The sequence below is a fragment of the Pipra filicauda genome, unplaced genomic scaffold (assembly GCF_003945595.2).
Source record: "Pipra filicauda isolate LSUMZ 115617 unplaced genomic scaffold, ASM394559v2 scaffold94_size2452230_pilon, whole genome shotgun sequence".
Taxonomy (NCBI): domain Eukaryota; kingdom Metazoa; phylum Chordata; class Aves; order Passeriformes; family Pipridae; genus Pipra; species Pipra filicauda.
In genome coordinates, this window is record NW_024105142.1 from 294,393 (window position 1) to 306,985 (window position 12,593).

At 35.9% G+C, this 12,593-nt stretch overlaps 1 protein-coding gene across 1 annotated transcript in view; it reads right to left on the reverse strand.

Moving 5' to 3' along the window:
- The window catches only part of LOC113987717 (receptor-type tyrosine-protein phosphatase N2-like), a 338,497-nt gene that overhangs the window by 171,667 nt on the left and 154,237 nt on the right, over window positions 1-12,593 (reverse strand). The window contains exons 4-5 of the mRNA XM_027720726.2: window positions 10,631-10,748; window positions 5,608-5,770 (exon numbers count right to left, since the gene is read on the reverse strand). Of these exons, the coding sequence (XP_027576527.2) occupies window positions 5,608-5,770; window positions 10,631-10,748 (281 nt within the window). The remainder of the gene's footprint in view (window positions 1-5,607; window positions 5,771-10,630; window positions 10,749-12,593) is intronic.

Genomic DNA, 12,593 nt, shown 5'->3' on the forward strand with positions numbered 1-12,593 from the left:
TTGCAGGGAAAATTACAGAAACAGAAACTCCAAACGTGGTATTTGGAAAAAAAAGAGTTGATTTTGAAGTGAAGAATCTGAAAAAGAACCAAATCTTGTTATCCAGTTGGTATTTGAGATTTTAAAAATATCAATCTATGTTTCATCTGGGAATTACTAGAAATTAATTAAGTGCCCTTTTAAATAAGCATCCAGACTTGACACACATCATTTATAATAACATTTCTATGGCACTTGTATCTTCTAATAATTGTAAAAATAATTAATCCTTACAAGATAGCTGTGCGATAAGGGAAATGAGGGATTCTATGTTAGATGTGGAAATTCTGTCACTACATCCTACATAAGCTGATAGGTTGTAGGTAAAGGTAGGTGTTAGGTCTAAGACTTGAAGAGCATGATAATGCTCCGTTGCCAAATTATTAATTAAAAAAATAAATCACAAGTCACATTAGATCACCAGACTGTGTATTTATGCCACAAACAACATGATTGCAATTTTACTAGGCTTTGTAGCCATGATTCTGTCAGAGCTTTAAAAGTACCAGTTCTTCCAGAAAAAATTGCAATCTACACCAGATTCACACACAGGATGGCCAAGAGGATAGAAATTACAATGTCTTATTTTATATATTTAAATTAGAGTGGATGGATCACAACTTTAAAATTCCATTTTTTCTCTCTGCTGATCACGGAATGAGTTTAGGCTGACTTGCACCAATACAAACATCTTTATATGGTCAAGTGCAGGGGTTTGTTTGTTTGTTGAGTTTTGGGGTTAGTTTTGTTGGGTTTTGGGTTTTTTTTGTGTTCATTAGCTTTTTTTTTAGGAGGACCGTAATGTTTCTGTTTTGCTAAAAGGAGCCATGGAGAGGAGAATGATCCAAAAGATGAAATATGTTTCTGGGATTTGAGACCTAGCTTTTAGTCTACACTTTACCCCAAAAAAATATTGCATGACCTTAGAAAGGCTGTCTAATCTGCCTGTGAAGGAGGGGTATTAGTTCTTTCCTACTCTATAATGGTTTTAGGTAAATAAATATATCAATGATTGTGAAATGATTAAATATCTTTGTGTAAGTATGACAATAGATGGGCAATTCTGTAGCTTCAGGGAGACATTCCTTTATCAATTATTCCTGAAATATTTTTATGAAAGTGTTCATGACAGGGTGAATTACATTTTTCCTTACTTATACATAATCCCTCATGAATGAAATATTAAATTTTACATTTATACAAGTATCGTTTAAAAGTATACATTGCAGGAAGGTTTCTGACTTTTCAGCAGTCAGTCATCAGAGCAATTTCTGATGATCTTCATTCAGTCCTGTATTTTAATCAGTGTTAGATAAATAAGGGTGCTGCCTTTTTTGAATTAAAGTTCCAGATTAAAATGAGCAATGACTGAGTAATTTCGTACTAGTTAATCACAGCAATTATTATTTGCAGATAAGTTCAGAGTACATCTTTGAGCACTTGTGCACTCAGACTCCCTAAAATAAATAATAATCCTTTTAAATAATTATCACACTTCTTGGTTCTTTCAGGAGATCAATTACAAAGATTCAAACAATTGATTTTCAACCCAGCGAAGATATGAATTTTTATTTTATATAATTTATATGAGTTTTTACTAGCACCTTCTCCCCTCTCAGTACCACTACACTGCTGAGCCAAAACCATCTGGCACTGTCCAGTCACTTCACCTGTTTCTTTTCCCCTTCATGGTTTTTCAAAGACCTTTAACTTTATCAGCAACTTCTTTAATGTAAAAATTCTGGTTTTTTTCCCCAGAAAATCTTTGCTTTAATATTTATAGGAGTTGAAGATTTCTGCAATCACAATACCCATACAAAAAGTCTATCTTGAAAATGATTGTAGTTAAAAAACAAACAAACAGAAATAACAGAAATTTCATGAAAGTCCCTAATGACTCAGAAATAATTTTCCCTTTCTCCCCACAGTACATGCTGGGGCCTCAATGGCACACAGTCCTGATGAAGATGTTAGCAGCATGTAGGACCCACCATGGCTGAAGACCTCAGAGGCCAGGGCAGGGGGAAGGAGTAAAAGCAGTTCCGTGACTCTTCCAGCCTTAAAACCCAAACCATAAAATAGAGGCCCCCCGCAACAAGAAATGCAGCCCTAGCACAAGTGTGGTGGCAACTTCCTTATTCCTGCAGCCTGTCTAGAAGGTGTTCTGGAGGAGCCAAAGGAGTATCCAGTCACAGAGTGGAGCTGGGAGATCAAATATGTGAGGAAGAGCGTGCCCAGCCATGTGGAGTGGTGGCCACAATTGCTCTCTGATGTTGCGCCATGTCTGAAATGAGCCCTGTGTTATCGCAGCAGTTGTCTGAGGCATTAAAAAAGTCACAAGTCAGGCTACCAGAAGGTAAAGAGAATATGTACAAAATATAGATTGTTCGCAGAAAAACCAGCAATTCCAGGTGTTTTTATTTTCTTCTGATTTCGAGACCTTTAAGTACATTTGGATCACATTTCACATAACTTTTCTTTCTGTGATGACTAAAAAATTTTCTTGGTCAGGTTAAAACAGCATAATTGAAATCTCCTGTAACTATTTGAGTGCAGGCATTTAAACTTCTAAAAAAACCACATTGTAAGAACATTCCTTGCTGCCTTGGCTAACGGTTGGTGAAAAGTAGACACCAGGGGTATTTGTTTCCACACTGTTCGTTTTTGCTGCCTCTCTGTTTTGCTTTGTTGCAACAGTCACTGTGGATAAAGGTATTTTTCTCTTCTAGTGTCTCCTTTATTTAAAAATTTCCTCAGGGCTCCTGCTGTGGCCCTGCTATGCCAGTGCTCACACAGAGCAGCAGCAGCAGCAGCAAAGCCAGCGAGCTCCCCTTCACAGCTGATGAGCTTCAGCAACACCAGCTACCTGCTGTCCCTTCAAACCCAACAAAACCCTGCTCCTCAGTTTCTGTAGGAATGTCAACAGTATAGTGTTTTTTTCAGGGGTTTGGGTGTTTTGGTGTGAGAGGGGTTTGTTCTAACCGGAGGGGAGAAGCGCAGGGGAATTCACATATAACTTGAAGCATATGCATTTCTTGCCTCTGTAGCTAAGATAAACCAAGCTTCCTCATTACAAGTATGTGCCTGGCTGTGTGTTATTTTCCATGATATATCCGGTTTTGGTATAAAGGCATCATAAAGACTGATAACACAGCATTTTGTGAGTGGTAAAACTTTCATACAGCCTGAGTGTGTGTGTGTGTGTATGGGGGGAAACCAAGAAAATCGAACACAAAACCCCACTAGCTAATGCTTAAGTAACAAATGCCACCAAGTGCCCATTTTCTGAACAACTCTTTTCAGATGAACTAAAGTGAAATGTTCTTTACAACTATAATCCTCAGGAAACAGACCCATCAAAGCTTCTGATTTGCTATTTATCCCCTGGCAGAGTCATTATCGGCCCGCTATATTACAGCCTGCAGTAGATACTGCCTAAATACTGACAAAAAATTTTAAGTTAGTGATAAACTTCAAGTGCTTCAAAAATCACTCAAAGAAGCTCTTGCAATAAATGGTAGACATTATAGGAATTTTGGTCAATCACATGATTTAAGTTTACTGGTGTTATTTCTGTCACTGTTGTATCAAGCCTCAAGCTGACAGTTGTTTGGATAAGGGAAATAGGAAAAGAGTTACCTGCTCTAGGTTTTGTGATGTCTTATTTTACGACTTTGTGCATAGCTGTTTATGTAGTATCTACTTGGTAACTTTGTTCTGATAATACATGCCCTACTGAAGACAGTAGGGCAACTAAAGACTGAAAGTTTGTAAAACAGTCTGACTAAATATATTTATAATTAAGTATAAAATAGCACTTTCAGAGTTTAAGAAATATTTTAAAACCTCTTTGTCTTTTATCTTCCTTTGTTTTTCTTGGCCAGAGACCTCTGATATCAGGTTTGGAATAAATCAGAATCCACTCAGGAAGCCTGCTAGAAACATTAAATTTCTGCAAGATTCAGCTGTCCTTCATAGCAGGTAAGGTATCAAAGCAACCAGAGTAGTGTTACATCTCCTATTCCCTGACAGCAGGAATGAAGAGGTAAATATATACTTGAAAGAAAATTATTTTTAAGAAGGGCAAAGGCCCAAAAGTTGCAATTCTAAGTTTAAGTAGGGTAAAGTACTTCTGTCTTGTCCTTATTTTTAATCAGAAAAGGCCAGAAAGTTTAAATGTTGAGATCTTGCTACAATTATTTAACGCAGAGCTTTAATTTTTCTATATATTAAATACAAAATAAGGTACCAATATTTTGGTGAAGCATGCAATTAAAGTGCATATGGTAGTCATTTTCAATTTCAAGTGGTACAACCATATCAAAGGCATCTGAAGCAATTACTTTCCTTCCCTCTCCTTTCAAATTGTTAAATTTTATAGGGTTTTGCTTCTTCCTGGAGTAGCAAAAACCCTGGTTTCTCTTTTGTTTAAATGTTAACCATTAATGAAACAATGAATCAAGATAAAAATACCATGTCCCTCTTGCTTTTAAAGAAGAGCAGTTGCACTTTATTTGCAGAGCATTGGGAAACATCTCCAGGATCATTTAAAATTCATGATTGATTGCTAATTTTTATGATAATTTTCCTTTCCATTTTATTTTAAATTGCAGGTAACACATCTGACTCAATGTCTGTTGTTTTAAAACGCTCCTTAGTAAATACAAGTGTACAGTTTGCTCCTATACGTGCCTCATTTCCAGATTTTCTCCTCTTTATCCCACTCCCCCAGGCTTCAGAGTACCCATCTCCATGGCAACACTCGATAAGGTTGGTGGGTGGTGTTATCACAGCAGGCTTCCCCACAGAAGGTCTCAGCCATATGGATTATTTATGAACTTGCATGACAGCACCAGACCCACTGAAATACTTCTTGAGCAAGTTTTCTTGTCTCTGAAAGCCAGTGATTCAAAACAGAGCAGCCAGCGCCCATGAGGAGAGAGTGGAGGAAAGGTAGCATGAAGGTGGTCCCTGCTCCCTCCTCAAAGCTGCCTTGCTGCTGCCTGCAAGGGCTGTTGCCCCAGCTGAGCACCTAATGACATACACCATAAATCATAAGTGCTATATGTGTCAGTCAGTGAAACTGGAAACAGTGAAACTTGTGCTTCCGACAAGAATAATAACCATGACTAAATGGTTGCTACAGCTGGTGCTGTTGTCAGGAGGTGCTGTTGCAGATACACTGCAGTAGTTCCATGACTCTGAGTTAGTCCCTGGAATAAAATGGCAGTTTGGCTTTGCCACTTTATTTTCTTCACCTGATTTTTTATCCTAGAGCTTTCAGATCAGCCAGTGAAGATGTTACCACCTTTATCCCACTCTTCCTTCTTCATCATATTCAATTCATCCCTCATTAAGGTAAAATGCTCCAGGTTTGAAAAGCTGAAGCATTTACAATGCTGAAGGTGACTCATTTTGAGAGAACTTGGTTAGTGCAGTTATGATAATTAATTGGAGGAGGCAGTAAAAAAATCTGGTCTTGAGACAGAGGGGAAATTTGAAAAATAAGAACTCAGAGAAGAAGGAAGCCAAGATCACAGAATATAGGAACCACATTAAAAATACTACCTTGACAGAAGCTTTGTCACTTGTCTTCCTTGGATACAGATTTGTAGATGCAGACTGGGAAAGAATACCAAGATATTTAAGGTATTGCTGAAGAGACTTGGCCAAGTTCACATCATTTTCCCCATCATAATTTCTTTCATTATCTGCGTTATGTCCAAAAGTCCTGCACAGCAAAAGCAAGCAAAAGAAAGTTACCAGCCTGTCCAACATACAAACTGGCCAATTAAAAAGCCACTGCAAACCACTGAAGTTAGTCCAATACTTAACAAAAAAGTCACTCAAAAGCTTATCAACCACGAAAGTATAGAAGATTCACTGTTTCAGCAAAAGTAGTCAAAAAATCTTGTGCTATTAACAATTTCTGGAATGAATCAAAGCTAATGATTCTACAGTAAATCAAATAAAATGCCACATCAAGGCAAAGATACATTCAGAAGAAAAGAAAAGAAAACGCTTGCAAAAAGAAAACGCTTGTAAAAAGAAAGTACACATGAATAAATTGCACCCCAAAGAAATATGAGATGGTTCTAAGATTTAAAAAAATTGCTGGATGATGATGAGATTCAACACCAATTTGGCCTTGCACCAATTTACAGAATACAAGGAGACTATTGGCTATGCAGAAATAACAGAGCAAGTCAGTTCCAGCAAAGGGCTTGAAAAGAGAATAATGAGACGGAACAAGTATTTCTTCTGATCTTCTCATGTGCCTGGGATTCACAGAATAGTGGTGTTTTCTGAGTGGTTTAGACAGATCTTGGTGACGTTTGCAAAGGAAGGCTAAAAGTTTGATTAAATCATGGCAGTGCAGGGGTGTTTATATGGGATTCAGAGTGCTGTGTGCGATGAATCTGAATTATTACCAGCTGTCCTCATCTATCTCAACAACGTGTCAATGATGACGATAATTTAAATGTCAGCATCAGTAACTATTTCATTCCTTGTGGAAGAAAGCAGAGAGAGGGTTCCCAGCTCACTTCCTCCCTTGTGAGTGATGCATTGTTTTGAGGGAAATCAGCTTTTTAGTGTCACCATTTCCTACCCACATTCCCCCCCACTTCTCCAATAAAGAACAATCCCAGGTGGAAAGGCTTTCCTACTCAGTGAAGGAATTTGACTTCCAACATCTCTCTGTCACTGTAAATAAAATCTTATTTTAGCAGCCCAACCCTCGGTGTTTATGTAGGGGCACAGCCTGAGAGAGCACTGTTAGATCATTTTCCAAATCTCGGGTTTAATTACAGTACTTTATGCACAAAGTAACAGACTTCCTTCCATGCTCACAGTTGTATCAAACGTGTGTCCCTACTAATGTAATGCCAATAAATGTAATTAATAATCTAATTTACTGTGGTGGCTTTGCAACCAACAGTGCTCACAGGGTTGCTCACCAAAATACCAGAAAACCCTCTACTTCCCCCTCTACACTTCAGTGTAAAACAAGCAGGTTCCCATCAGGCACAGAAACTCTAGGGGAAAAAAAGGTTACTGCACAGCACTGTAGCAAACTTGAGATAATTTATTGTAAGTCCTTCTTCCTTCCTATGCTGTTTGCGTTTTTCTCTTATTTCAGGGCTCTAAATTCTGCCTTATGATGGAGGGTGGATATGCAGGTAACATTATCCACCTCCTTTTCAACTTAAAGCCAGACTAAAACTATTCTGCAGTTCTAGAAAGAGCTGGGCAGGATTGCTTTCTGCTTCAGCAGAGATGAACTAATCCAAAGAGCCTCTCTTCATAGAAGGGATCCCACTTTCCAACACTCATCTTTCATTCACTGATTAATTCCAACACCTATCTTCTCCTTTCTTCACTAACTTTGAAAAGAAAGGGAAAATGAAAAAAACAGACTGAATTCTGCCCCAAGGATTTCCACTGGAGCTAACGGGAACTGAATGCACAGACAAAAGACAGCATTTAGGTTGGCTTTTCCAACCCTTATTTACAGTATATAATCACTGTCACTGGTGGTAAAAGCAAAATCTGAGCTCTAAGATTTCTCATTTTTCTTATGGAGACAGTAATTCCACTCATGTTTACATTCCACACTAGATATCATATTTTATGCTATAAACATTTAAACAATTAAAATGTAAAAGACTACAAAGCTTTAAGCTTCATTTGATGACAACTTTATTAGGATCCTATGAATACATATGAAAGATTTTAAAAAATTTTTATAGTTCACCTTGTTAATGCAGAAATGAAATGCATTAAGTGAGCTATTATTGCAAGCGAATTAAAATATTTCTTTTAAATTTGACAGAGTGATATTGGAAAATGGATGAAACACAAATATATAAAAGCACTTGGTGAGTAGGAGAAATGACAGATGAGTTCTTGTGCATTTTTTTGGAAGTATTTTCAGTTTTAATTTGTTCTGAAAAATTACTTCGCATACAATGAACTTTAGAGTAAAAAGGCAATAGCATATCGAATTATTTTTCCACAGAATATTTCCTACAAAACTCAGCACTTTGGAAGCTTTTGTGTGGAGATATCTAAATTACTGTACCTCAGCTATTTCTAGAATGTTCACCATTAATAGATATCACATTTTTTAGAATAAATTTCTCCCTTTTAAGTGCTGAGAGAATCTTATTACTGACTTAATGATGGTTTTATTATAGAAATAATGCTATACCCCATTTCATACATTGAAGTTTGCTGGAAACGTTTGTGGTTTTGCCTAATTGCACCAATGAACACAACTGACATCTATTCCCTGAGTGCAGAATGGACTTTTTTCCTTTATCTTGATACTCTTTCAAGAGAGGGTTTTTTGAAATTTAATAAGGACCCAGGAAATACCACGTACACTCCAGTTAGCCAACAAAGAAAGAACTTTCATCTTGAAATCAAACTCCCACTTTCAGCATTTTTTTGAGATGAAATCCATGTCTTCTGTTTCATCAGATTTCATATGCACTAATTTAGCCTAAGTCAATTTACCTTTCAAGTGTCTGAGTCTATTTTCTTGCTCTCACCAGCTCTGTGGGGATTAATGACTCATTAGTATGACTTCATATTGTCTTATTACACACGTTACCCTTAATAAAAGGTCTTCCTGCCATAATGTTTCTTTGATAATTAGATACCTACATTAAGTTGCTTTTTAAATTATTTAATTATTCTCTCATAAGATTTTAGCAATCACACTGAGCAGACCAAACATAGAACACACTTGATCAGAATCTACAAGAGACCAAATTTCCTACTGTTCTCTGACCTACAGAATACTTTGCAAATGGACAACCAGAAAAATCAATTAATGCTTTAAACTGTTGGCACATAAGATAATGCTTTCAGAAGCACAGCTTGGTAACTGCAGAAAATCTATCCACAATAGAAAGTGCTATATGTGAACACATTTGAAATTCTGATGTTCCTGAACTGTCAATACACAAAATGGATTATTTTTTAACATATAGTTCTAGTTAAAAATGCGAAACATCTCAAACCTGATTACAACAGGAACTCCTAAAAGTTTTCAATCTGAAACCTAAATAATTTCTTGTATCTGCTTATACTTTTTATTTTTATATAACTGTGAATCTGGAACACTGCAGAATACAGTCTTAATCTCATGGAAATCTGGCCTATTTTGTCCTATTCTCACAAATAAAAGTTTTAGGTTGACTCATTCTAAAAAAGTATCCCCAGAAGATAGTGAAAATCATTTCTGATACTATGTACAGAGAGTAATCCATTCTGTAATGGCACTGTGTACCATTTCTAAGCAGTGAAAATGTTTACAGATTCAAACACATGTTGTTATCACATTAATGATAATCTATAGATCACTATCATCTTTGAAAGTTAAGTTTCTACCTTACTGCACTTCTGAAATATATGATGCTGCGATTTTAAGGGATGCTTTTGAATCAGCAGACATGTGAAATACAGGGTAGAATATTGAATTAAATCAAAACAAAATGAAGCAAACACAGTCAAAGCCACTGGGCAATATCAATTATGCAGCATTTTTATTTCCATAAAAGAGCAATATAGAAAAGAAATGGTTCTGCAGTATATGCAAACCACATACTGCAGTATATGAAGATCTGAAGCCCATCAAGGCTAGAAGCTCAAATTCTACCCCACCATGAGGAGGGTTTTTTAACAAAAAGCACTTTCTTTCAATTTCACTACTTTTGAGATTGTAGTTCTTAAAATCATGCAAGAGAAAGCAAAATTTGCCATTTTAAATGTTCCTAAAATTTCCTTCTGGGGTTTGTGTAGTTGGGTTGCAGTCTATTCCTTATCATTTGGAAACCCTTCCAAAACCTTAAAAGCCTGTAGGACAGAACAGACCAGGTAAAAGAGTATTTTTATATGTGTAACTGTATATGAATATATATATAACTGTATATATAACTACAGGTTCTACAACCATATAATTTTACAAAATTACAGATGTGTCTCTTGCAATCAATAACTACAAAGTCATCCCTCAATACCTTTCAAGTCATATCCCAACACTATTTTCTGTCATGGGAACTTGCATGAATCTCTCCTTCCTGGAAAAATTTTGTAACTACCACCGGGAATCTACAGACATCAGATCAATTATAGCTATGTTTTGGAAGAATATGACTTTGAAAATATAATCAGTTGCTCAGAATGTCACTCAATACTTAGTCCAGAATAAAATGTCTCCTGTGGGTGAGCTACTGTATAAGTCTGCCTTTTTAAGCAGGTCATAAGTAGAGATGGCTGAATTGACACTAGAAAATGCATAAATTGAGTGCAAGGCCTGATGTTTTGAATTCTGACACCTTAATTAAAGACAGAAAGTGTATTTTCTTAACTTGATGATAATCAGAAAAACAAGATTCATGGTTTTAATTCATTCTGTACACTGAACACTGAAGTGTTCAGTGTACTGTATGAGTATTTTCCCTTTATCATACAAATAGTGGTTTTAGTGAGGTTTTTAATTCCACTTCTGTTCCAGTGTATTCCTTATCATTTGGAAACCCTTCCAAAACCCTACCAGGCAAAACCACCATAGAAGACTTACCTTCCTGAATCAGATCCTTCAGATGCAAATACATCGGGGCGTCTGCTGTGGATTTTGTGAATGGTTGAGAGTTCCTGACCAATAACATGCTGAGTATAATCATCTCGCCAGGTAAAACCTGAGAAATAATGAAACGAACAAACAAAAGCAAATATACTCTTTAATAACTTGGAAGTTTGGTAAAAAATATATAAACAATATTAAAAATAAAAAGAAGCTTTGTTCAAGTGGAACCCAAGAATGAATTCCAGATTCTTCTCTACTGTATGAAATTTTATTAATGAAATCTTCCTAATGAAACTTCCTTGCAATGGGAGGAAGGCAGTAAATCACGTGAGGACATTTTGAAAGCCTTTGGTCTCTGCAGAATTTTAGCTGGTTGCAAACTAGCTTTAATAGATATAAAAGGGTTCTTTTGGACAGCTATGGAAAAGAGTTATGCCAATATCTGGTATCTGTTGAAGGGTTGCTTCACTTCTTCCCCATTCACAGCACACTGTCCCTTCCCTGTTTCCCCCATGAAACTACGGGTTTAGAACATTAAGGAGCTAGTACTGCAGTTTTAGTATAACACACGTGGAGGTCAATTTATGTTATCTTTACATTTAAATGTTGTGACAAAGAACTTTACAACCAGGGGGAAGTGCAACTGTGAAGTCAAATTCCAGTGATTACCCATTAAGCACGTGCACTGCCAATCTCATGGTAATTATACTTGAAATAATAACTCCAAACATAATTGTTGCCCGATTTGTAGATTTTAGATGTTACAGTAACACTTCAGTTCATAGAACTTGCCCATGCAATTATCTGTAATTATCTAATAGCTAAATATCTCATAATTGAAGAGAATTTCTGCTTTTATGCCACATGCAGCGAAACACCACAAATCTCTCAAATGAATATCGATAAAAGTTCCAGATACGGTTATCCTGAATATATATATATAGTGTATATATATATAAATATATATATATATGTATATAGTATATTCAAATATATATATAGTACTGCCTGTAAGAACCACCTAAAGAACAATCCTCTCTAACACCAGATGGAAGCTGTTGGATCTGCTTGTTAGAACCAGGAAGGGACGTTGTTAGAACTTGGAAGGAGGATTTCTGGTTCAGTCCCTATTCACACACACATTATAAACTCCATCCCCTTCTGCAGACATCAGGATTGTTGGCATGGGCAGTCTCTTCAGATACAGCTAAAGCATCACCATGCTCAGAACATGTTTTTATGTGAACATACAAAATGAGTCACCATGAACCTATGATTATTTTGGTGTAATGTTATTAAAATGATTTTTAAAACATGATTGAGATATATTATATATGTATACAGAGTTATATATGTTATATATATATTCAATATATTCAATATATTAATTCACTGTTGCTTAACACTACATATTTCTGTTTGTTTTATAAATTCATGAAGGAGAAAAAATCAAGACAACTTTTCAGTTTAGAAGAATGTGCAACATAAAAAAGTTCAGCTAAAGTACATATATACTAAAATCATTAGCATAGCCATAAAACTACTAATTTATTAACTATGTGTCCAAAATCAATAGAGTTTCTCTTTCTAAGTCTAAGCTAATAGTAACCCTACTAAAGGCTAAAAAATACACAATAAATAACATAAACTTTGAAGAATAATAAACATAATTACTCAGAAGAGCTTGGTTTAAATTAAAGCAAGAAGAGTTCAACCATGGAGTTCTACATACAGACAAAAAATTATTTTCTCTCAGTCCTGAGCAATGCAGGTTTTTATACCTCCAAAAAACAATGTTTTCAGTAAAAGAGCATAGGAAATAATTGTGATGCCAGTTCTCACTGGTCATAGGAAATAATTGTGATGCCAGTTCTCACTGGTCATGAGAATGGTGTGTCTTTTGTTATCATCAATATATTTTTTTTCTACTGTAGTACTATTTTAACATTTTATCCTA